We start from the raw sequence: 25,347 nt of genomic DNA on the forward strand, positions 1-25,347 counted from the left end.
CTCAAAGCAACCCTCCTGGACTTTGAATTCTTTGAGGTATTCATTTTCTTGTTCAGCTATAATGCATGGCAAGGGCTTGCTATTTAAGATAAATAATTAACTTAGTCTTGTGTTGCTTTGCCTGTAACACAGAACCTGTTAAAACTGTTTTGGTGTTGAAGGCAAAACAGCAGAATAAAAGCATACTAGTGCATTTTTACAACCATACCTCTCTGCTATGCAGACTTTTGCAGAACATCTTATTTTTGGTCTGTTCCTCATAAAAGTTTGTAGTTTCCCTGCAAGTCATTAAGGGTTTAAGTTACTAATTACTGACAGATATTGGAGTTTCAGACTTCATATCCTTTGGTTTTGAATTAGCATGGATTTTCTACTCAAGCAACTTTCCAAGCTTGTAAGACCAATATTACAGTCTGTCCCTAATTATGGGCCTTTGTTCCCCTCCATTATTTTTGACTTTGTCCAGAATTCTTGTGCTAAGAAGTTGATGTATGCCATTATCACAAGGTGAAAATCTGTCAAGAAATCCAAATCCATGAGAACTACACGCTCCAATGACTTAAACCTCAGCACATAAATAAATAGAACATGCTGGAGGGACAGATTCATATCCCAAAGGCTCCCCTCACTCTGGAACAAAATCCCAATCCATGTCAGACAGAGCCCCTCAATGACCCTCTTCAAGAAGAATCTTGACGTTTGGATGGGAGATTGTAAATTTACCCCTGGGATCTCTTCTGTGTCACTGCTAGACAGAGGCATGGTAAACTAACCTTAAATGGGCTATCTTCTGTGACCTACTATACAGAGGCACAGTCAACTAATCTAAGAAGGGTGGCGAAAGCCAAACACACTCTGGCTAGGCTTGTAAATGCCCTAGGGCAGATAGCCTAGTATCAACCTATGAAAACAAAACAATATTGCTCCTTGACAAGGGACTTTTTGGTGAATGGGGTGCCAACTGTTGAAATGCAGTAAGGAGCTTGAATATGTTGGTTTTCGATAAACTGTAGACTCAAAACCCCTCGATGTTGTGTTTTTATATATGGTGACATCTAAATAGTTTACCCTTTTATGATGCACGTTCATGGTAAACTTCAAAAAATCTGTCATGGTATGTAAATATTCAAAAAAAACTTGTCCAAACTTTCCTCACTAGCATTCCAAAATAACACAAGTGTCATCCAAAAAAAATGACTGTATAAGGGCCAACAGTTACAGAACATCTTCTTCTTTTGGCTTTTTCTCGGTTAGGGGTCGCCACAGTGGATCACCTGTCCGCTCATGCTTGGCAGTGGAGTTTTACAGTGTCGAGTTGCCAGCCCAGTGCCCAACCTTCCACGGAAGGCACGCCAGCAGTTACAGAACTCGGATTTGAAAATAAAATTGTTCTCCCAAAATGCTAATACAGCATTGGAAAAGATGGGGTCACAAGCTGCCCCATTCACAACACGTCTGTTCTGCCTAAAAAAATGGTTCTCAAAAGATATGAAGTTGTTCTCAAAAATGGTTTCCATTAATGTTCTTAAGGTAATAATTTTCTCATGTTCAAGGGTAGAATTGAAACAAAGGTATTCACAAAACCATTTTAAACCCACGTCGTAACTGAAAAAAAATCTTGTATATCAATAGTGACAGAGACTAAATTATCGGAATAAAACTCATTTAATATTTTGGATAAAAATCCTATGAGTCCTTAAAAAGATATGTATCCCTGTTCAAGACCCCGATAGTCAGTATACTTCACATGAGGAAATGTTTTGAGGCACAGGGAAATAACTTTCTTGGGTGGCGAAGGCCAGGGAACATTTTTGGTTAGGCTTATATAGGCCCCAGGGCCATTAGCCTAGTACCTACCTATGAACAATAGGGCAGAAGGGGAGAGGTCAGTCAAACTCTTATGGATCTTTAGAATTCCAAAAGACAGGAGTCTTAGGGTGTTTAACCCATAGCAAACCATGCTCAACAAAATTGATTGTTAACCAATAAGTCCCCAATAAAAAGTCAAATTTCCATTAAACGATATTCATCTGATTGACCGAGGTTTCCCTGTATGTGTCAGAATATAGTAGCTCTGACATTTTATTGATGTAATCATTGGTGTCCATAATGACTAAATCCCCGCCCTTGTCTGGTTTCATTACTCTTACCACCCTATTTTTTATAATGGCCTTCAATAACTCCCATTCTGTTGAACTATGGTTAGATACAAAGTGTTGGTTTGTGTGACTGTGTTTAGTAACTTCCTAATATCAAACTCTCATATCCTTTCAAAAATAGATACTATAGGGTGTCACGGGGAGGGGGGTTAAAGGTAATCTGTCTCTTCACCTCACACTGAATACCAACATTGTTACCATTGTCATTCTTAAAATAAAAATCTAAATTTAATTTCCTAGAAAAAAGATTCAAATTAATAAACACTTCATCAGTTCTAGCATTTCTAGCCGGGACAAATGTTAAACCCTATTTGAACAAATCAGCCCAGGTGCAAGTGACTTTAACTGTGCTGTAATTGTAACTTTTAAAGTCACTGCCACCATTACAAATGATGTTACATGTGTCTGATGTATGTACCTCCTAAAAGCTGCCTCTCTCTCTCTCTCTCTCTCTCTCTCCAGTGAGAGAGGTCTTGATGGTAACCATTCCCCCCTGTGGATGTCCCCATATTCCGTTCCCTTTGGTCCTTCAATTGCTTGGACCTTCTCAGATGCGGGAATTCTAAAGGATCAAGTTCTACTGCTTGTTGTTCAACATTACTAGTTGAAGCACCTCCATTCACATCATTATCGTTGTCAAAATTAAAGACATAATTAGAGCAGGTGCCACAATTTGGGGGAGTTAGTTGGGTAGGGTTTCCCAGATTCATACTCGAGTTTGTCCCTGAGTAGGTTTCAGAAATTATCTGATATACTTTAACAAAAGGGAATCTGTAATCATCTTTGTACTTTCAAATAAAAGATCAATTTGAATATTACTGTCCAACTTGACAATGGTTTCAAACAGTTCACTCATTGTCTCTAATAAAACCCTGCAAAAGTTCGCAGTCATGTCTGTTCAACAAAAGTTGTAATAACTCGCAATATAATTTGGAGTCTTTTACCATGCTAGTCTGATATTTCCACGACCAAAGCCCCTTTTGGAATCCTTTACACCCTTAGACATTCTTGCAGGTAGCTGTTTTCAAGTTGCACTTTGTGATATTTCAATGTTAAATCCTGTAGCATCTTAAGCTGTTTGTCAACCATTCCAGAAAACTCACCATGGTCTCCCAGCCCAAAACACCACTCATTGCCATTATCAAGCCATTCACACATAGTAAAATGTCCTTTGTGTGTAGAACCTTCAGACCTACCAAGATCGTTGGGTCCCCAGGAATGTGTAGTGATGTTCAAGCTATGATTATCGTTGGCATGGCAACTCAGTGTTCTCTGTGCTGGAGTAGTGGCTGAAAAAGAAGTTATGTCCTTACCATAACGTTCCATCTGTGTTGTCGATCTGTTCTGACCCCCTCGGAACTGGCTTGGCCATTATACAGCTCGTGCCAGCCAAAAATTCTTGAGCTAAGACTCTACCCATAATGCCCCTCTCTCCATTACCTCAGATCAAGTTTGCAGCCAAAGTATAGAAGGATAACAGAAGCCCTGTCTAAGGGAAAACCTAAAATCCTCCCAAAACAATTTTCCAACCCCTCCAGAAGTCCTTTGGGGGAGGGGCATTGGGGTGGGATGCCAAGAATGAATTAATATTGACAACATCAGATAAAGACGTTATGCCCTTACCATAACTTTCCATCTGTGTTGTCAATCTTCATTCATTCTTGATGAATGGGACAGCATCCTCAGCTATTTTAGGTCCCTGGGAAGCCCCAAGGAAGGATATTCTTAAGCACCATAGAGCCAAAGGATGCAATTTTCCTGGAGGCCATATCCAATTTGTAATGAGTGATAGGGGCATAGTCCATGTTGCGGCTGCACATATTTCTTCCATGGAAGCCTTGGAGTGGAAAACAGCTGAAGTGGATACCGATCTGGTGGAACGCGCTTTAACAGGTGCAGGCAACTTGAGGTTCTTGTGATTGTAAATGAAGGTAACATAATCCCCAAGCCATTTTGATAAGGTAATTTTTGAGACTGCTTTACCCTAAGTTGAACCTGAAAAGGATACAAATAATGTATCTGATTTTCTGAATGATTTGGTTCTGTCCAGATAGAAACACAACTGTCTGTGAACATCTATCAAATGCAAGCAGTATTCACCTTTATTTGAAAAATTTGGAAAGAAGACTGGCAAATGTATAGTCTGGTTGATGTTAGATTCTGAAACCACTTTAGGTAAAAAAAAAAAAAAAAAAAAGGATTGGTTCACACATAAGGCCTGCAATTCAGAAACTCTCTCCTGGCAGAAGTAATGGCTACCAGAAAGAGTTTTCCACGATAGGAACTTGAGATCGCAAGTAGCTGGTCAAAGCCCATAGAGCTGTAGGATCCTTGAATGGAGGCTTTAGATGTAAAGCGCCCTTAAAGGTTTTACATTAATGGTGGTAAATCAAGGTATGTTCACCAAACCCATTGTGGAAATTGGAAATGGCTGCTAATTTGACTTTGGTGGAAGCAGAAGCTTCTAGTTCGAAAAGGGAAGCCAGAAATTCCAAGATCTTATCAGTCAGGGCTGAAAAGGGGTCTAAATTATTAATACGGGCCCATATTGAGAATCTCTTCCATTTGCTAAGATAGTTTCCTGGTGGACGGTTTATGAGAAGCCAGAATGATTTTTTTGTACTGGGGAAGGTAATTTGCTCTGCCTGGCAATTAATGTTATTGGAGATACCAAGCTTTCAACTTGAAATTGTGAAGGTTGGGATGCACCAATCTTTGTGTGTGAGACAGCAGGTCTGGAACTGGGTCCAGAATCCAAGGACGGTGAATCAGGTGTGGCCAAAGGAAGGGGAACCAGACTTGGTAGTGCCAATAGGGTGCAATGAGGATCACTTTGCTTCTCCATCTTTGGGCTTTCTTCAAGAAACGGGGAATGAGAGAGACTGGGGCAAAGGCATAAAGTAGTCCCAGGGGCCAATCATGGAGTAGTGAATCTCTCAGACTCCCCCTGCGAGGAGCATTAGGGCAAAGTAGCTGCTACATTTGTTTATTGGGGAGGCAAAAAGATTGCAGCAAGGCTAGCCCCAGCGACAAAAAATTCTTATTGCCACCTTGGGAATGAGACCACTTGTGAGGCTGGAGGATGCATGTGCTCAGTTTGTCTGCTATCATGTTTGAGCGTCCCGGGATATGTGTTGCTATTAGAAAGAGGTTGGAAGTGATAGCCCATTGCCGTATCCTGTGAGCTTCCTAACACAGCGGGTAGGATCTGGTCCACCTTGCTTGTTGATTTACCAGACTACTGACATGTTGTCTGGATTGCAACTGTCCCTGAAGGAAAGACGGACTGAAAGGCTTGTAAAGCTAGAAGCACCACTCTCAATTCTAGTACATTGATGTGCAAATTGGCCTCTTTTGGGGAGAGTGATGTGCAAATTGGCTTCTTGTGGGGACCAAGTGCCTTGAACTGTTTTCAGATAATGCCCCCCCAGGCGATCTGGGAAGTATCCATGGTCACTATAGCGGTGGGCGGAGAAGGAGCGCACAGATTTTCATCTGACTTCATCTACCAGGATAGATCTTCTTGCAGCGATCCATTTTCAGTATCTGATAAGATTGCTTCAGTATCGACCATTACGCCACTAAAAGCCATTGAAGCAGCCTCATGTGATACCTTGCGAGGGGCACTAAAGTTATGATGGCTGCTATAGATCCCAGAACTTGCAGGACGAGAAAAGCAGGAACCTTGTTTTTGGAAATTAGTTGTACTTGAGACCTTAATTTTCGTAATCTGTATAGAGGGAGAGAGGCTACAGAAGAAACCATATTGAGGTGTGCTCCTATAAATTCTAGGTCTTGTGTTTGAGTCAACTGTGATTTCTCTCTGATTGTAATTCCCAAAGACTGGAAAAGTTCAATATGAAGTCTGTGTCTCGAAGCAGTAGATGCCTGGTTGGGGCGGTGAGGAGCCAGTCGTCCATGTATGGAAACATTCTGAATCCATGTAGCCTCAAGTGAGCTGTTACCACTGCCATGCATTTGGTGAACACCCTAAGGGCTGTGGTGAGACTGAAGAGCACCACTTTGAAATGGAAATGACAGGCTCCCAGACGGAAGCAGAGGAACCTTCTGGAGCATTTTTTCCATCTTTATGTGGTAATATGCATCCTGAAGGTCTGTAGAGCACATCCAGTTGTTCTACTCTAGAAAGAGAAGGATAGACTGAACTATGACCATCCAGAATTTTGTTTGCTGAACAAAATTGTTCAGAAGGCTAAGATCTAAAATTGGTCTCCAGTCTCCTGTCTTTTTTTTTTTTTTTCTCTAGCAGCTTTTGAATCCCTATGGCTGCTTGGTCCCTCTGACTGGTTGGAACATTTGGTAACATCTGGTGGTAATTCTCTGTACCCAGGTATCCGAAGTTTAAGCAATCGGGCCTTCATTCAAGAGTGCTACCTGGAGAAGGAATCTCTGGACCCCTGATTTCACGGACCTCCTCTGCCACGGGGAGGGCGTCCTCCACTTGAACTCCTGTCTCTGCCACAAGGGGAGTATTCACCACGTGTGTCCTGAAAAGCACCTTGGGACTTCTTGAGCCATGTTTTCCACTTCTCGTATTCCTAGAGTAGGATCGTTGAGGAGTAGAGAAACGAATGTCCACTGCAGGAGGAGTCTTTCCATCTTTTTTCACACCTCGATAGTGTCTCTGACTTTGGGCCAAACAAGGAAGATCTCAATAGGAGCATTGATGAAGGAAGACTTGAAAGGTTTTGCGATGTCACACGAGCGCATCCAGGCATGGCTCCTTATGGCAACACCTGAACCCGCTACCTTAGTCTTTCCTTTGGCTGCATGAGCGATGAGCCACGTGAACGAGTTTGATATAGACTCTAGGGTGGCAAGCTGAGAGAGAACTTTATCCCACACCTAGTGAGGCACAGCTCCTGCAAGGGTGTCCGATGGCTTCTTTATCAGATCCCTTTGGAGTCTGACAAGTGTGCCCTGAAATTCAAGTACCCAAGAGCAAAGTTCGGTGGTGCATAGACCTGCTTCCCAAACCTGTCCATTAATTAGAAGGGTGGACAGTGGAACTCATCTCGGCAAGTTCCTTTTTTGTGGCTGCCACCGCCACCACCATGGCATCTACTGCTAAACCCTTTTCCCCAATGTGGTTGGTCTTCTGGACCTGATAACATTTTGTCTGACCTCCAGGAATTGGCTCTATGGAATCAGTAGCCTTCCACACCCACTGTGCAATTAGCTTAAGTTCGTCAGCGGGTGGCATCACCCAGGAAGTAGATGGGCAAGCACAGAAAGCCTGCAAGAGCAGGGATTCTTCTGAGGATGGGTTTGTGGGCTTCCAATCACCCCTCAGTTTTAAGATTTCCAGGATGTCTCCAAATGAGACATCTTCAGGGGGTGATCAGGGGACCCCTGCCCTTCATCATAGTCTGTATCCCTGGCCTTCATCATAGTCTGTATCTTCTGTGATAGATTCTTCTGGAGAACCTAGATGCTTCCTATTACAAGTCTTCTTACGGGGTGGTTCCTCCGTGGAAATCTCTGAGGAAGACTCCAAAAGAGGGGCCCTGAACAGGGATATCCTGCCATTTCAGTGCCCGCTGTCCAGACGTGAGAGATGGTGGCAACTGCAGTCCAGAAGGTACAAATACGTGACACTCCGACATACATGGGACCAGCTGAGAGCCCGCTGAGGCTAAAGCTCTGTGCATGATATGGGAGGCAGGCCCACCCAAAGAGGGATGGGAGCCCAGAACCAGGAAAGACAACTTCAGAACTGGGGTCACACCCCGCTCCTGAGGACCACCTTCCAAAACAGGAACCAGGGAAGAGTCCGAAACTGTCAGGGTTCCGAGAGCCTAGGACTGCTCTGAGCAAACAATCAGTATCACAGTGCAGCCTTCCAAACCAACAGCTGAACTACAGCCCTGAGAGTCTGTCAGTTCTGAGGAAGCTGAAGACATCTGAGCCAATCCATGTACCGAAGAAGGAGGTTCTGTCAACCGTGTAGCAGCTGGAATTGGGGTTATCAAAGTGCTGGGCTCCAAACCTAAAAAGGAAGTCAGAGGAGGAAGATAAGTAGGAATTCCTGGGAGAATAGACCTCTTCTCTGAGAGGGAGGGAGGTCTGAGTGGGTGCGGGAAGACCCCTGGCCACCAAAAGCTGATCCACTAATCTCACCACGTCTGTCAAGGTCAGTGTCGATAAGGTTGTCAGTGCAGAGGTAGTCCACATCAGTGCAGAAACCATCAGTACAGAGGGGTTGTGGCTGTTGGTGCTGAAGGCTGTTTCACAACTATCTTTGGGACCTTACTGTTCGGTTCTGAAGAGTTTGAAGGAACCGGAGACTTGTGCCTTTTGAAGTCCAATGCCGATGGTGAGCTCGGCACTGAATGACGTCTCTCTTTCTAATCAAATTTAAAAGACTCTGACTTTAGAGAGGGCTTCTTCAAAGCAGGATTTTAATAACCCCTTTAAAATCAACTTATTCCGCCGCTCTGCCAAGTTCCTAGAACTAAAACCTTGGCAGAGCTTACAGTTGATTTCTAGATGGGGTGCACCCAAGCAATATATGCATGAAAGATGCCCATCTGAATTGGGCGTCTTTCTTCCACAGTCTTGGCACTGCTTAAAACCAGATGTGCCTTCCTGCTTCTCCGCCATTGTAAAGAGATCATGCACACACTGATACTCGTAAAAGACAAGAAAGAAAAACCTACCAACAATGGTAGGGAGAAATACCCATAAAGGTAATCAGAAAGGGAAATACCAGCGATGGTATCAAAAGAGATCACAGAAGAGGAAAAAGGGAAAGGGGAGAGAAAAATTTACCAATGATGGTAATAAAGAATACCGTTGGGTAAAAAGGGTAGAGCTGATTTAGACGCACACGCACAACACTAAATAATACAATAGAAATAAAGTGTTCTATAATATAGAGAAACTAAAGACTGTAGATCAAATTAAAGCACTTTGCTGAAGACTTATCGGCTGACATGTTTTGTTATCAGAGCGGCAAGGGAGATTTGAGGTAATGGAGAGAGGGGCATTATGGGTAGAGTCTTGGCTCGAGAGTTTTTGGCTGGTGCGAGCTGTATAATAGCCGAGCCAATTCCGAGAGGGTCTGAACAGGCTCCCATTCGTCAAAAATGAATGAAGACTGACAACATCAGATAAATAGATTCCTGTGTACCAGAATTAAAATCCAGTTGACATTTGCTTGCACTAATGGGTTCTCTATCCCAAAGATTGCTAGTACCAGAAAACTGCTGCAAATGTTGCTGAACCAGAAGTGTTAAGTCCCCAAATGAGGCATCCAGATCGCTGTATGGTTATATGCAGTGAATTGTCTGCTGGTACACCACCTTCCATGGCAACAAACTCCTCAAGATAAAAGCCATGAAATGAACTGATAACTGAATGGAAAACAAAAACAAAACAAGATGCTGCCGAAACCATAAAATCATTTATTCAAACTAATACCACTGTCTACCAGGCTTGAAAAAGATGGTCTCAATAACCAGCACTTTAAAATTTAAGGCTGCTTTTGCTTTCGAACTGATGATGTGGTCTTGTATTTCATTTTACTATTATAAATTAACTTGCGTTGTAAAGGAATCTGTGTTTTTTAGCAGCACCATTAATGTTGTCACTTTTCAGGAATTGTGCAGTGTTTTTTAAATGTTGATTGATTTAATTGATTTTTTTTGTCATGTGATGAGGATATAAAGTCTTCACTTGTGTGATTATTCTGAAGAAGTCCATTTTACCCGGATGAAAACACTAAATACTTGAATAAATTCTTTTGTGGTTTACTGTGGTTATGGTAGCATCATCTTTTGTTTTTGTGTTCCATTCAGTTATCAGTTTGTTTTGTGACATTCCTATTGGAGGCAGAGCTTACCCACAGCCCCAAGCAAAAGGACTTCACTTCCTGTATTTCCTTCACTAATCAAATTCCACTTTTGCTACACTTCAAGGAAAGGGGAAATTCGTCCGCACTAGCTTCCTTTTGAGCAGATGAATTTTTCACCCTTATTTGAAAAACCGTCCTTCACAAAGGCAGTCTACTACTGTTCTGGTATTTTTTGCATTACTCCCCCAGTTGAGTTCAGTTTCGTTTATAATGATATTCCATTCCCATCCACAAAGCACCATTTCAGTTTTGTTGTACATGCCCCCTTCCCCAAGCAGCATACTTTTGTTTTGCTGTGTCTTTTGATTGCCATCCCTATTGTATTGTGCATTATAAGGTATTTGTTTTTAGAGACACCCATTTCCCTTTGTCAAGCATTTAAGCACTGTGCTTGGAATGCACGCCTTATTATACAGCCTTAGACAGTCATTCTAGTAAAATCTAATCCTCTAAAGTCAGAGTAAACTCCGTTGTCATTTAGACACAAGTGAAATCTAAATGAAATTGCATGCATCATGCTCAAATTGAGAAGACAAATACAGACATACAGTTACACGTTTAGAAGAGATATGTACATACATAGTTACACGTGTATCACATACATAGTTACACGTGTATCAGACCTAACATCAACTTCTCTCTTAGAAAGTTATGTAGACAGTTATATTATTTTATACACCACTACAGCAGCTGATTGGTTCCTTATTGCACCTGTACTTATTACACAATGTAATTCTCATGTTCTTTATATTATGAGAATATCTAGCAGTTGCATTGTCCATGATTTTCTTGTAAACTGATAAATTGGTTGTGATGTCTTATTGTTATTGCACTATTGTTTGGTTATCCCAAGACTTGTCAGCATCTCATATCCCTGAGATTAATACCAGAGTTCAAGAGTCTAATTGCTTGAGAGGAAAAAAAACTGTTCTTTAACCTGGTCGTTTTACAGAGTATGCTGTGGTATTTTCTTCCAGACAAAAGGCATGTGAACAGTTCAAAAGCAGGGTGTGTAGGATCACTTGTTATTTTTGTTGCTCTGTCATAACAACATGTCATGTATAGATCCTTTATCTCTCGAAGTATGGATCCCGTTGTTTTCTCAGCAGCTCTGACTATTTTTTTGTATGGTTTTTTGAAGTTGCACATTAGGATACTTTTCTAATGTACCCCTGCAGAAGGTGGAGAGGATAGAGCTAGTTGCTATTTTAAGGTTATGCTAGCTCTTCTTCTTGCCAGCACCAGAAGACACTGCTGCAGATCTCAGACCACCTCACTCCCACCCAAAGATGCTAAGTCAGTGCTCAATAATCATTCTTCCCTCCTTTGGACAGCTGTCTGTCTCGTAGACCAGTCTTTGAACCTGGATCATTAGTAGTACATGTGAGTACCCAGCCTATGCATATGCACCTACTGTACTGGCATTTATTCTTAGTAGCAGTCTGAGCCCACCTACACAAAGGTAACATTATTGCTCACTGAAATGTCTGCTGCACTGAACTGACCAGCCATGCTGGTATGAAAGAATGCAAGTATATGCAGTCTACAATGCCTTCTCTCTTGGAAGGTATTTGCCATTTCTGATTTTGTGACTGCTGCTTGGTTCTTTCTAGTCATTGTGGACTTTGTTAGGTGTGATGCTTTTCTTGATGTATTTAAGCAGCTTACGGCTTTTCTTGTGTCAAGTTGCTCATGCTAGAACACAGTTTATCTGAGCATAAGTTTGCAGCCAAAAACTTGCAGATTGACTCCTGGTCCCAATGCACTTTTTGTTTTGTTTGCAGGTAGTTAGTCCTGTCCTATTCAGAATAGTCTTGTTCTCTCTGAAAACTGTTATTATTTCTATCTGTATTAAAGGATGCATTGACTTTTCCTAGTTCTCAGGTTATCTTCCCCTTAATTAGAAAGGTGAAAGAAAAGAAGCAGCTTGAATCATTTTGAGAGTCACAAACGTTTGGGTTATTTCCATTTTAGTTTCAGTCTACACTGCAGTCCTGAGAAATCCCTTAAATGGTCAATGGACCTGCCGATGAGAGATCAAAGGCATTATTCTGTCATAGTTCTTCTTGGTCTCTCTATAGCACATTTTAATGCAGTGGGCTGTGGTATCATTTTGGAGCAACTGTGGACTCTGTGTGGTACTTCCGCAGTGCTAGATTGGTTTTCTTCCCACCTTTCTGGGCTCACTCAGTGGGAGAGTTCATAAATTTGTTGCTCTGCTTCTTCCAATAAGTTGCAAAAAGCCTCTGGGTTTACATATTGGGATTGCTACTTTTCTCCATGTACAAGGCCATACCTCTCAACCTCTTAGCACAAGAAATCTGGATAAAGCCAAAAATAATGCGGACAAAGGCCCCAAAAGAGGGACAAGTTTTAAATATTACTCTTGTACAATTTAGAAAGTTGCTAGAATAAAAGGCTTTATGGTGGAATTCATTTTCTGAAATATATGAAGTGTAATACTCAAGTCGGTCATTTGTTTAGTGACTTCAGTCCTCCAATTATTTGCCAGAAAACAATAATTTTTATAAAGAACAAATCGAAAATATGATGCAAAAATCTGGACCATTAAGAGGTATGGACTACAAGATGTTAGAGGAAGAGGTATTAGTGTGATGCATTTGATTGTCTGCATCAGATGTCCTTTCCTTAGGAATGAGTAGTGTCCCTTGTCCTTGCATAACAGTGCAGATGCCACCATTATATGAGAAATAAAAATGAATGGATACCTGCCTAGAATGTTGGCATGTCCATCCACACTTAAGTCTTTCACAGTTTACATATTGCACTCAGAAATCACTTATGCTTCATGTAATACATGGTTTAAATTCAAAGAACTGCTGGATAAACGGACTTTAATAATTAACTAACAACTGCTCTTACCACATTTCTTTTTCTGTTTGAAAAGCTTTGTTGTATAGTAGACGCTATTTTTAAATTGTTATTTTAGTTGTTTATTGTTCTTATAGATATGTATATTTGTTTTTCTGTTACCATATATTAAAGTTTTGTTGTTAAACAACTGAGGAAAAGAAAAACAAAGAAAACACTTGTGGATTAGAACTGTTTGAAGGTTGCATGCGACCTCTGTAAGTCTTGATGTCAGGCTGATGTTCAGAAACGGATGAAGTTTGCTGTCTGAGCTAGTTTTTACCATTTGAGGATTATGATCTGAATTATACAGTTTTTACTACCTGAGTGCTTGCTAACCAAGCTTCATGCAGTGATCACTTCACACCTGCGCTGTTGTAATGCTTTGCATATGAGACTTGCCCTTTCTGTGCCTCATAGATTGCAGCGGGTGCTGAGTTCTACTGCCAGGCTGGGGAGGGGTCCCTTGGCTTCATTGGTCTGTCTACCCAATGTAACTCTGGCCTGCTTATTTGAAAGAGCTGCTTGTGCTGTTAGCCATTTTGAAATTTCTTCTCAGTTATCAAAGGGCTGCTTTGATCCTCAGGATGAGGTTGCATATCTCGAGCGTGTAGTTTTTTTTTCTTTCCAAGTACTTGGACTACTAGGTTTACCATGTTGCCAGCTTAGTAGTGTCTTACAGTGGGTACCTTCAAGAGCTTCTATAAGAAGCATCTCTTTCACAGTACTTACACTGATAAATTTAATGTTTCTTAGTCACTTGCAGAACCGACGTCTGCTTGTTCTTTTATTTAATGTTTTCTTGTATGTTTTATTTGAGTTTTTGTAAGGTGCAAAGATATAGGCATGTGAATAAAAATTATGATTTGATGAAAGCAAGCTTTCTGAATTACATTGTTGTTGCACAAACTCTTTTGTCAGCTGCTTGCTAAATACGTCTGTTAAATAAATTTGTTCTGCTGACCACATGGACTCTTCCACCACATTTTCTGCAGTTTTCCAAAATGTAATTTTTCTGCTGACATTTTGTGGTAATTTTGTGTCTACTGATTTGCCTGCAGTTAAGCTTTTTTAATGTCTGGTGCACTTTTTTTCGTAAGCATAATAAAAAAATATGGAAAGTACAGAAAGATGGTCATTTAAGCCATGAATGTGTCAGGCCTGGATCAGCTGGCAAGTACTTTAAATGTCTTATTTATTTTTTTAATGCCTTTATTAAATTATTATTATTAAAAACATAGACATACATACATTAATGGAAAAGAAAAAATATTAACTCTTTTTTTCATTATATACATTATAGTTTAGTATGCTTTGCATGATTTGCTTTCTTTAAAACCACTGTCATTCAGTCCAACATTAGTTCAATTCCTGACTTTTCTTAAACCCCACTCCTCCTGAACATTATTCTGAATAGATTGTTCCCACAAATTCCATTTACTTCTAGGCAATGTGCGCCTTCCCTTTTCTAAAGATCCATCTTCCACTTCTTTTATCTCTTTTACAATATTCCATACTTCAAATACAGTTGGTTTAGATTTTGATTTCCATTTTCTAGCAATTTATTTTGGCAGCCAACAGTATTAAACTTACACTTAATAGGGCATTACCGTATCTAGGCAATTCCGATAGTGTCCCAGCTCAAAATAATAATTTCCTTGGTTACAGCCATTTTCTCCTCCAATATTCCTGACAGAGTACTCTGCAGGGATTTTTAAAAATCTGCCAGCTCATTACACTCTCAGACACATTCCCAGTTCTTTCTTCCCTATAACACTTCCAACATTTGCTGTCTACCTGAGAAAAAATTCTTTGAAGTCTGCTTGGAGTATAAAAATACCTATTCAAACACTTCAAACAAAAAATCCTAAACCTTTTTGGACTTTGCTGCATACTTGGGAACCATAGATATTTCATCGCATTGTTCCCTTGTAAATAGCTTTTACAGACTCTCTTTCCGGTCTTTTCTAACTACCTGTGATTGCTCTAGTTATCATGCAATAGTTTACATCCTTATTTATTATCCCTTTTAACAGCAGCTTCTATTCTAGATTTGACTGAAAACTCTTATCAGTGCAGGTCTTTCACTTGGATCACCCCTATCCCTTTCTCTTTGCCTATACTGTGATTTAAATCCCTGGTAGGAAAGGGAGTCTGTAACCTGCAGTTAGCATCGTCCCATTCTACTACTGTTCTCTCACTAGTTTTCTCCCAGTATCTTGGTTTCTTAGTTTTCTGCAGTAAATTCCAACTCCCACTTGCTTATTTTTTGTACCCCTACTTGCAGTCATCCCTATGTTGGTAATATTTCCTTTCTCTACTTCAGTGTTGTCTTAATTTTTAGAATACTTTCTGCAACTTTATGGATATAATATTCTATATGGTTGGTGATCCTTGAGGATCTTCTAAAATCCGATTGTTGAAGACCCCCCACACTTCATTGTCACCTCTTTCCACTTTGAATCGTAGCATTCTGCTTCACTTTATACTTTAAAATATCCATTCAAATTAGGTAATGGTAAACCACTGTTTTCTTTTGGGAGGATCAACTTATACCACTTAAATCTTGTCCCCCCCCCCCAGATAAATTCTTTCAACTCTTTCATATTGTCTGCATCTTCTCATCTGGTTGATTAAAAATATTCTTGGCCTGTATATAAAACCAAAGGGATTAAAAACATTATCACTGCTTGTATCTTGCTATCAATTTCTTAAACCAAATGTATTTATTTACATTTGTTAATGGGGAAAGTCCGACTGGACACCGGTCCTTTTTCAGCTGAGGCCCGGGGAGAAAAGCTCCCATTACCAAGCATAGAATACAAATACCTTAGGTTTTGACAATAACAAAAAACTGCAGGATTGGACGGCTTGTAAAATAGAGCCATAGATGTTGGGAAACGATGAATACACAGTAGACAGAAATGGCAATACAAAAGTAAAAATCCATAAGTTTTGACCACTTTTCAAAATCCAAGGATTCGGATGTTTTTTTTAAGAATGAGCCTTGGATGTTAAATAAAACAATTAAATGGATACATTAGTTATAATTTATAGGATTTGAATCCTTAATATGGTTGACCTGAGTCAATAAAGGGTGAAGACCAGAAGGAAATTAGTATTGTTAGTGTTTGCTAAGAGAAGGGAAGAGACTGGAGATCTGTTACTGAGATTATTAGATTGTGAGTGTGGCTGGGGGAAAAGTTGAGTAGATACAATAGCTTTGGAGAATTACCCTGGGCTAGAGCAGAAGCATGGCCATGAGTTTACTAGATAGGCTCTTAGCATAAACTGGGGTAAGGAGAGCTGGGATACTATACTGCTGGGTAGTGTGTTCCATGTTGTGGCTGTGTAGTTAGTTAAAGTGATTCACCAGCTGTGTTGGTAGCTTTTGTTTCTCAAAAGCTTCCAGTTCCTCAGTTTCATCTCTTTCTACATATATTTAGGTGCTATAACAGAAGCATTTTTAATCCATACTCCTAACTGCTTCATCTTATGTCACCACAATTATGGGTATTGCTGAGCTAATTCTTGTGTGGGTACATAATTTGTGGCTATAACTTGTGATGTTATGTTGTCCTATCTCACCTTCATTTTTGATGGTTGGGTTTGGAACCGAACAACTGTTCCGACTCGGCCATATACTAAAGCTCGAGCTTTCACTGGCTCAAGGCTACATACTATCCCAAGATGCCTAGCGACTGTTACCCAGATCTCGTTTGCCACTTGAAGCTTCGGGATTGCTTTTTCGCTGGCTCAGGCCAAGTGGATTTTTTCTTAACTTTTTTGTATAATTGTTAACTTATAATTGGGTAGTAGAATAATTTCCTTAATAGCTATATCTTAAGAGTTCCTTGTTCTTGTTAAAGGGCCTTTCCGGTCTGTTTTTTGGTTTTGCATGGGCCGTCATTTTTCTGATAGGCCTCTAGCTCTGTCCCCCTTTTAGGAATCTGTTTAAGTTAGAGGATTCCCTTTTTCTCTCCTTAGCCTGTTTTTAGTTAGAGGGCTCCCCCTGGTATTCTTTTCTCTGTTTAAATTAGAGGCATTTCCTCAGGTTAGAGGAGTGCGTCGTTTAAGTTAGAGACCCTCCTCTAACTTTTTCTTTACTATTACTCTCCTTTAAAAAAAACAATTTTTTTTTATTTCTCCTTATAGGGTAGTCGTGTTTGTAGTCTACACGTGTGTGAAACCCTTTTTTCTAACTTGGTGTCTTCTCTACTGTTTGTGAAACTTGACTAATAGTGACAGGATATCTAAAGAAACCAAACGGTAAGTGTGATTCTTGCACACAAAAAAATTCAATCACTTATGGTCACACTAGTTGTGTGTATTGCTTAGGTGCCGTCCACCTGCAGGATTCCTGTTCTATTTGCCATGCGTTTAGTTCAAGGGTCCTGCAGGAACAGAAAAATAAGCTAATTCTTTGAGGTTTTTTAAAGGGGCCTTTTGATTCGGCAGTTGAAGGGAGTCAGGCCTCCAAACCTTCAGACAAATCCTCAAAAACTTCTTCAGCTCCAGCTTCCGAGCTGTCAGAGACCTGAAAATTTGAGTTATTCGGATCCGAAACCTGTCTGTTCCGAGAAGGAAAAGTCTACTTTAGTTCCACCTGCAGTTTCAGAACCATCTAGTAGTTGAAAGAGGAGTCTGTCACTGTCCTTGGATCCAGTTCATTCTGTGCCACAGTCTCCTCTACTGCAATCGGTGGCGGGTAGCCACAAATCTTCCCATTCCTCTCGATCATCCAGGAGCCTTTTAGATGATTATGTGGAGTGGGTGGTTAGAAGGTTGCTTTGTACACCGGCCCTGGCAAAAATTCTCACCAGCCCAGACTGTCATGGAGCTGACCACAATACTTTCCCTTCGGTTCCTCCTCCAACTCAGTTGAGTTCGGAGCCAGAGTGCCTGGAAGTCCTAGTAGTAGAACAGTCTGACCCGAAATCCATTCCCAGATTTTCGGTGCCGATCTGTGCTCCGACCACTTCGATGTTGTTGTCCATCAAGGGTCCTGGAGGCCGAGACTCCCTCATCTGTTCCGGGGGGAGAGTCGAACCAGACCCTTGTCGGATCCGACTCTTCCACTCGGGGCTTCAGTGCAGGTGAGTTTGGTGTCCTCATCAGCCTCAGAATCATCCTCCTTGGCGCCGGGCAGATCTCTTCCAAAACCTCCCCGGAACATCTCCCTCTTGGAAGAGAATGTGTAAGAGGAAACAGACTCCCCTGAGTCTGTCACATCCAATACCAACTTAGAGGATTCAGAAGGGTCCCCACGGTCACCCTCTGAGGATGTCTCTTTTTCAGACATCTTACAGATCCTGAAACAGAGAAGTGACTGAAAAACCCTCTCCACTTCTGAAGATGAGTTGGTGTACCTAGAGGCATTTGGTTCTTGACACTCCATCTCTTGGGTGTCTCCACCTTTCTACCAACTCCTGGGTGTTGTCAGTCGAAAGGCGTGGAGCTCTCCAGAGTTGGTGGAACCGGTTCTGAGGAGGCCCAACAAGTTCATTATCGCTCCGGAAGGCAGGCAATTTTTGTCCAAAGGTGTCCCAGTAGAGTCCCAGTAGATGCTATGGTGGTGGCGGCAGCCACCAAGAAGGAGTTAGCTGAAACTTCTGCATCTGTCCATCTGCCCAATAAGGAGTCTTGAATGATGGACCGATACTGGAAGCATATATTCTCTTCAGTGGCCTTTACCCTTGGGTTTCTGAATTACTTATCCCATTTTACTCGTCTTCAGAGGGATCTCCTCAGAGAGCTAAGAAATTGTCTCCAAGGTGCTACAGCTCTAAGCTTGCAACCGTAACCTCTATAACTCCTCCGTGTGCCTCATTTCTTATGCGGCTAATGGGGTGAGCAGGGCTGCAGACACAGGAATAGCTCTGAGGACCTGGATGCATCTTTGTGAGTTTGCTGAACCCTTTAAGTCTTCCTTTAATTCCTGTAATGCACTTTTAGTTCTGATCAGAAAATGGGGCAAGAAGAATCACCTTTAAAAGTTCATAGGTATGTACTAGGCTAGCTGCCATTATGTGCCATTTTAAACCTAGCCACTTTCCCTTTCAAAGGTGAGAATCAAACTCTGTACCTTGTATCTGTGAAGTAAACACCTTAACCTTTATACTCGCCCTAATCCCCCTTAAGAAATGAAAGGAGAAATTTCCACAGTTTGGGACAAATGATTGAGAAAGCATGGATTGTATATTAAAGCCTGGTTTGGGGGGATTGGAGGAGAAAACCTGAGTGGTTAAGACTTCTAAGGCTGTTTGTTGGTGTGTTTGAATAGTCTGGAGGCTAGTGGAGGGCAGGTCTCATGCATAATAAGCTTATACAGCTGAGAGGCAGATAGGAAGTCACTTCTTTTGCTTTTTCAATGTTTTTACAGTGGTCATTTCTTTGGGGGGGGGGGTGCATCTGCATATGGCATTTTGAGGTGGTTTGAATGAAGAATGCATTTCTTTTGGAGATTGCAGTAATCAGATGGAGACCTATACTTGCTGAATCCAGTAAGTTACTTCACCTGTGGCATTCCTGCAGGGTCTGGAAAGAAAGGGGGAAATCCTGTTGGTTTAGAATAGGAGAGTTTTAATTTTTTTTTTAGTAGTCTAGGTGGATAAGGACATTTAGGAAGGGGTCTAACCAAATTCCTTAGACATTTGAATAACGTGATAATGTTATTCAGATCGAATATTTGTAATGGTCTGAAGACAGAAGTGATCTTTTGTCTAGTCCTAAAATGTAAATATTTTGAAATATGGTTTGTATGGTATTCATCTGTTTACCAATTTTTCCTCTGGTTTAAAATGAACATGACCCATTCTCTTGAGCAATGGTGCATGTGGTGGTTGTTTGCCTCTATACTGATGTTCTTTGTGTTTCACTGTTGCAGTCATTACTTTGGGTTATCTGCTTGCAGTAGCTCTCAGTCGGCCTGATTATCAAAGTCTTGGGTCCTGCGTTGGTTGCTGTCTCATCTTCCGTGACATCAGGTAGTTGGGGGTATAAAGCATGCAACCAATGCCATTACATCAGTCTTTCTTGCCATGCGGTGCCCGAAGCAGTTCGCAAGTGCCGGTTGGTCGACTCCTGATTTCAGGACCGAAGTCTTCAACTAAAGCTAAGTACCCCGTTGGGGAAACTTTCTTGCTCTAAACCGATGTCAGTAAAAGTCAATAATTGTATTTCTTGTGGAAAGCAAATGCCTCAAAGATTTTCATTCCTACTGTATTCCTTGCCTAGGCCCTGACCACAACTTGCCTCACTGTCGGTTTCGTGCCTTATTTAAACCATGAACTATTCATCGTCGGTACATTTTCGCTTCTAAATATTTTGGTACTCTGTTCAGTTATCCAGATATGTCTTCTGTAAGCCACCCAACTACTGACATTCCTAAAAAATGCAAAGATAAAGACAGAGACAGGCCGCCTAGGTTCAAAGATGCCGATGACGCTTCTCCTAGGCTAGTCACCAGTTAGCCGGTACTCAGTCAGGCACTTTCGCAGCCTCTGATACCCGCTACTTCAGATTTACAGGCCTCTACTGAGACCTATTCGGAGTCCAGTATGCCGCGAGATGCTTCAACTGTGGAACCTGCAGATGTCTCTACCTTGGATGGGTCCAGAGCTGCTGTGCAGGCATCTGCTTCTGAGGGTGTATTCAGGCCTACTGACTTGCATATTAAACTGATGCCATCTTCTTCTTCTAGGCCTAAAACTCGAACCATGCCTAGGAAACCTACGCCCAGACCGCATGGTCAGGCCTCTATGCCTAAAAAACAAATGATAGGAATGGCTGAAGACATTATTACTTTAATCAGGGGAAGCAAACCTTTCCCCCGAGACCTAGGACTGAATTTGCTTATGATACTTCTGATCAGGATTCTGATGCAGAGAACTCTATTCCCTCTGCTTCTCCCCCAGAGGATTTTTCTTTTGGTGAAACCTTACATACTCTTAGGGTGCATTTTCACTGGGAAAGCCAGGATTACTCTGATTCTAAAAAGAGGCTTGGAGATTTCTTACTCCTGCCCCAACACAGGCCTTTAGCTATCCCTCCTGTTCTGGACATTGTTGACTATGCCTTTTCGGAATCTAGCTTGGCACCTGACTTTTTACCTCCTGCTCCAAGAAAACCTGACCGGTATTACAGGGTTCCTGATTCTCACCAGTTTCTTTTTAAAAATCCTACTGCGGATCCTGAGACCATTTCACAGGGACCCAAGGGCATTAAGGCTACTACTGCCAAAAATCCTACCCCCTCTGATAGAGATTCCAGGACCCTGGATAGATTGGGTAAGAAGGTATACACTTCTGCAACCTTGGCCATCAAGGCCTTAAATTGCCAGTTTCACATGTTAAAGTATCAGCAGCATATTATTGGATTGATTCAACAGAAAATGATGTTGATTCCTGATTGTGCTGAAAATAAGGATTTACAGGATTTGATGCATTCTGCTGAACAGGTTGGAAAACGTACTTTGCAATGTGGTTTTGAATCACTAGAGGCATCTTGCAGGGCTGCTGTCACCGGGTCTGTACTTAGGAGGCATGCTTGGCTTAAGGAGCAATCTTTCCCAGACCATGTTAAAACTAAATTGCTGGATGCTGCCTTAAATCGGGACCACCTGTTTAGTGACAAAGCGGAAGAAGTTCTTAAAGATGGAGGAAAAAGCTAAATCTATGCAAACTGTTAAAGATTTCTTACAAGTGCAGCCTCCTAGATTTAGTAGCCATTGGCCGTCAAAAAATTGGTCCTTTCCTGCCTCTTCCAGGCCTTCTCCATTCAAACCCAGAACCAGCAGAACACCCAGGCTTTAGTCCCAGCACAGGTCTAAGCAGTGGGGGGCTCCCACTTCTAAATCAGGGAGTAGCAAGACTCCCCCCTATGGTAAGCTGTCTCAATGACTTAACTTTAAAACTTCCAAGCACTTCTCAACTGACTGCTCCTTTAGGGGGAAAGATTGCCCTGCAAGCAAAAAATTAAGAACTCATTACCCAGGAAAAATGGGTTTTAAACATAAGTTTCCCAAGGATACAAATTTCACTTCCACACATTACCAACCCCAAACGGTTGGCCAGATCTGCCCCCAAGTCAGTGGGCAGAGTCTCAAAAGCAAGTACTCTCTCTTAAGATTAAAGGCTATTCAGACTGTACCAGAAGTGGAAAGGGACAAGGTTTCTATTCAAGACTTTTCCAGGTACCCAGAAAAGACAACTCATGGTGTCCTATCCTGGACCTGTCTATCCTAAACACCTTTTTGGTGATTCCAAAATTCAAGATGCTAACTCTTCACCAGTTGCTTCCCATGATAGGCAAGGATGCCTGGTTGGCAGCACTGGATTTAAAGGAAGCCTACCTGCACATCCCAATCGGGGAATCTTGCAGAAAATACCTACGCTTCAAAGCAGGATGCGTGCACTATCAGTTCTCTGCACTGCCCTTTGGCTTATCTACTGTGCCGAGGGTATTCATAAAGTGCCTAGCTCCAGTCATTGCATTTTGCAGGTAAAGAAATATTCAAATATACCCATACCTGGACGATTGCCTAATTCGGGCAAAAAGCCAGGACATACTTCTGAACCATCTAGCATTTGTACAAAAGGTGTTACTTGTCTGGGGTACACCATAAACGAAAATAAATCACATCTGGTACCCTGTCAACAAATTATATTCCTGGGAGAAAGCTTGAACACAACTTCTCAGATGGCTTTCCTCATGCCAGAGAAACAAATTCATTTGACAACTTACTTCAAACTAGTGGCCACAAAAACCCTGCTATCTGCAAGGCAAATACTGCAAGCCTTGTGGTTCATGGCCTTGTACATTCTACTAATTCCATATGCAAGACTGCATATGAGGAAACTGCAGTGGTATCTAAAAAGCCTATGGTGTCAACATTGTCAGGATCTAGAAGCAATGATTCCTATCATACCTTGCCTACGGTTAGAATTCCTTTGGTGGGCGGAGGCCTGTCACCAAAACAAGGGACTACCATTCACTCTACCCTCCGCCTCCCAAACCCTAACAACAGACGCATCAGACTATGCATGGGGGGCTCACCTGGCAGGGAAGTGCATTCAGGGCAAATGTAACCCAAGTCAAATGCACCTGCATATCAATCAAAAAGAAATGTTAGCTGTACAGAATGCTCTGGCAGCCTTCAAGGACCACATTCTTTCAGGACAATTACTGGTAAATACAGACAACACCACTATTATGTGGTGCATAAACAAGCAGGGGGGGGTACCCATTCTTATCCCCTCTGCAGACTAGCCATGGCTCTGTGGAACACAGCCTTGAGCTACCAAGTGTATCTACAGGCTCAATTCCTGCCAGAAAACTAAATACACTGGCAGACAAACTAAGCAGAAATCTCATGGACCCACAAAAGCGGAAACTGGAACCACAGACTTTCAAAATGTTGATCAAAAAATGGGGAGCCCAGATATAGACCTGTTTGCCTCCCCCAAGAACTACCAATTGGACAAATTCTGCACAAGGACTTCTCATAAACAAGCTTGGAAAGTGGATGCTCTGTCCTTCAGCTGGAAAAATCTATCAGTTTATGCCTTTCTCCTCCAAAAGTACTACTAAAGATCAAACGGGACAAACCAAGGATGGTATTGATTGCACCAGACTGGCCACGCCAACACTGGTACCCCCTCTTGCGCAGTGTGTCACAGCTGGCCCCATGGCAGCCTGCGTCAGACCCCTACCCTGCTGTCTCAGCAGGAGAGCCAGATTCTGCACCCCGAGCTTCAAACCCTGAACCTGGCAGCCTGGCTAATTACCTAATCTCTCCATTACCATCCCTCGGTAAACAAGTGTTGAATGTCATTTTGGAGGCAAGGAGGCCTAGTACTAGAAAATCTTAAGCTGAAAAATGGAAAAGATTCTGTGCCTGGAACCAAACTCAAGGGATGGCCACAGCAGCGCCCAATTTACCTCAGATTCTTCAATATTTAATTGAGATGCTTCACAAGAGCCTTTCCTTTTCCTCCTCCAAAATTCATGCCTCAGCCATTTCAGCTCATTGCAACACAGAACCACCCCTCTTTTCTCACCCACTGCTCAAGCAGTTCCTCAGAGGGGCCAAAAACTGGACCACCAAGGAGAGCCCCGGCCTGCGACCTTGACTTTGTATTGGAAAAACTCACTCTTCCTCCTTTTGAGCCAGCTTCAACTGCAGAGTTAAAATTCCTTTCTTGGAAAATGGCTTTCCTTTTAGCAATCACTTCAGCAAGAAGGGTATCTGAATTACAGGCCCTTATGGCAGTGGAGCCTTTCATCATCTTTCATGCGGACAGGGTGTCCCTCAGGACCAATCCCTCTTTCATGCCCAATGTGGTATCTAGTGTGGCTCTTAATCACTCCATTAATTTGCCAACCTTCTTTTCTAATCGACAGCACAAAGGGGAACGGATACTGCAATCCTTAGATGTGCACAGACAACTTTAGATTTTACTTGGACAGGACTAAACCTCTGAACAATTGCTGGTGGCATTTGCTGCAGGGGCAGAGGGAAAGGCTATTTCAAAGCAAACCATTTCTAAATGGATAGGCCATTGCATTCATTTCTGCTATAAGCACCATGGAAAACCTATCCCACAGGGGATTAGACCCCATTCAACCAGGGCTGCATCTACCTCTACAGCCTTTCTCAGAGGTATCCCTACCAGAGACATCCTAGAAGCTGCTGCCTGGAGTTCTGTACATACTTTCACCAAGCATTACCATTTGCCAATTTTCTCTAAATCCAGAACTGGCTTTGCCACTGCAGTCTTGCAGGGCCTTATAGCTGGTCCTAATGCTATCTAAATTCCTCCTCCTATCCTTAGCTTTGGGAATTTACCCAAATGTAATGACTGCAACAGTGAAACATGAAGAACATAGTACAGTTGTGTACACTTACCATAAATGTAAATGTTTGAGTGTATTCACTGTTGCAGTCCTGGTTACCCTCCCTCCTGCCCCCTGACTTCTTTTGGCTATACCTCTGTTCTCCTTTACTGTACTTAAAAGCTTTTTGGTGTATTTAAATGCCTTTTTTTTTTTTTTTTTTTGGATGTGTAACCTTGTATGTAATTGCTTCCCATTATGGGGGCACCTGACATCTGGGGCAAGAAAAACTGATGTAATGGTGTCGGCTGCATGCTTTATACCCCTGACTACCTGACATCATGGAAGATGAGACAGCAACCAACGCATGACCCAAAACTTTGATAATCAGGCCGACTGAGGGCTACTGCAAGCAGATAACCCAAATGTAATGACTGCAACAGTGAATACACTCTAACATCTACATTTATAAGTGTACACAACTGTACTTTTCTTAAACTATGCAAGCTTAAAATAATGTGTTTATTTCTTTCAGGCAACATCCCGACTGCTTGTAAACTATCCTGAACCATATCGGAGCCAAATATTGGACTATTTGTTTAAGGT

The 25,347-nt window shown here is 41.9% G+C and overlaps 1 protein-coding gene across 1 annotated transcript in view; it reads left to right on the forward strand.

The window, feature by feature from the left end:
* Positions 1-25,347, forward strand: part of LOC122804310 (galactocerebrosidase-like) — a 553,356-nt gene that overhangs the window by 18,566 nt on the left and 509,443 nt on the right. Inside the window, exon 2 of the mRNA XM_044074101.1 lies at positions 25,277-25,345. Coding sequence (XP_043930036.1) covers positions 25,277-25,345 — 69 coding nt within the window. The remainder of the gene's footprint in view (positions 1-25,276; positions 25,346-25,347) is intronic.

Source organism: Protopterus annectens, chromosome 6.part0, assembly GCF_019279795.1.
Source record: "Protopterus annectens isolate FY-2018-M chromosome 6.part0, PAN1.0, whole genome shotgun sequence".
Taxonomy (NCBI): Eukaryota; Metazoa; Chordata; order Ceratodontiformes; family Protopteridae; genus Protopterus; species Protopterus annectens.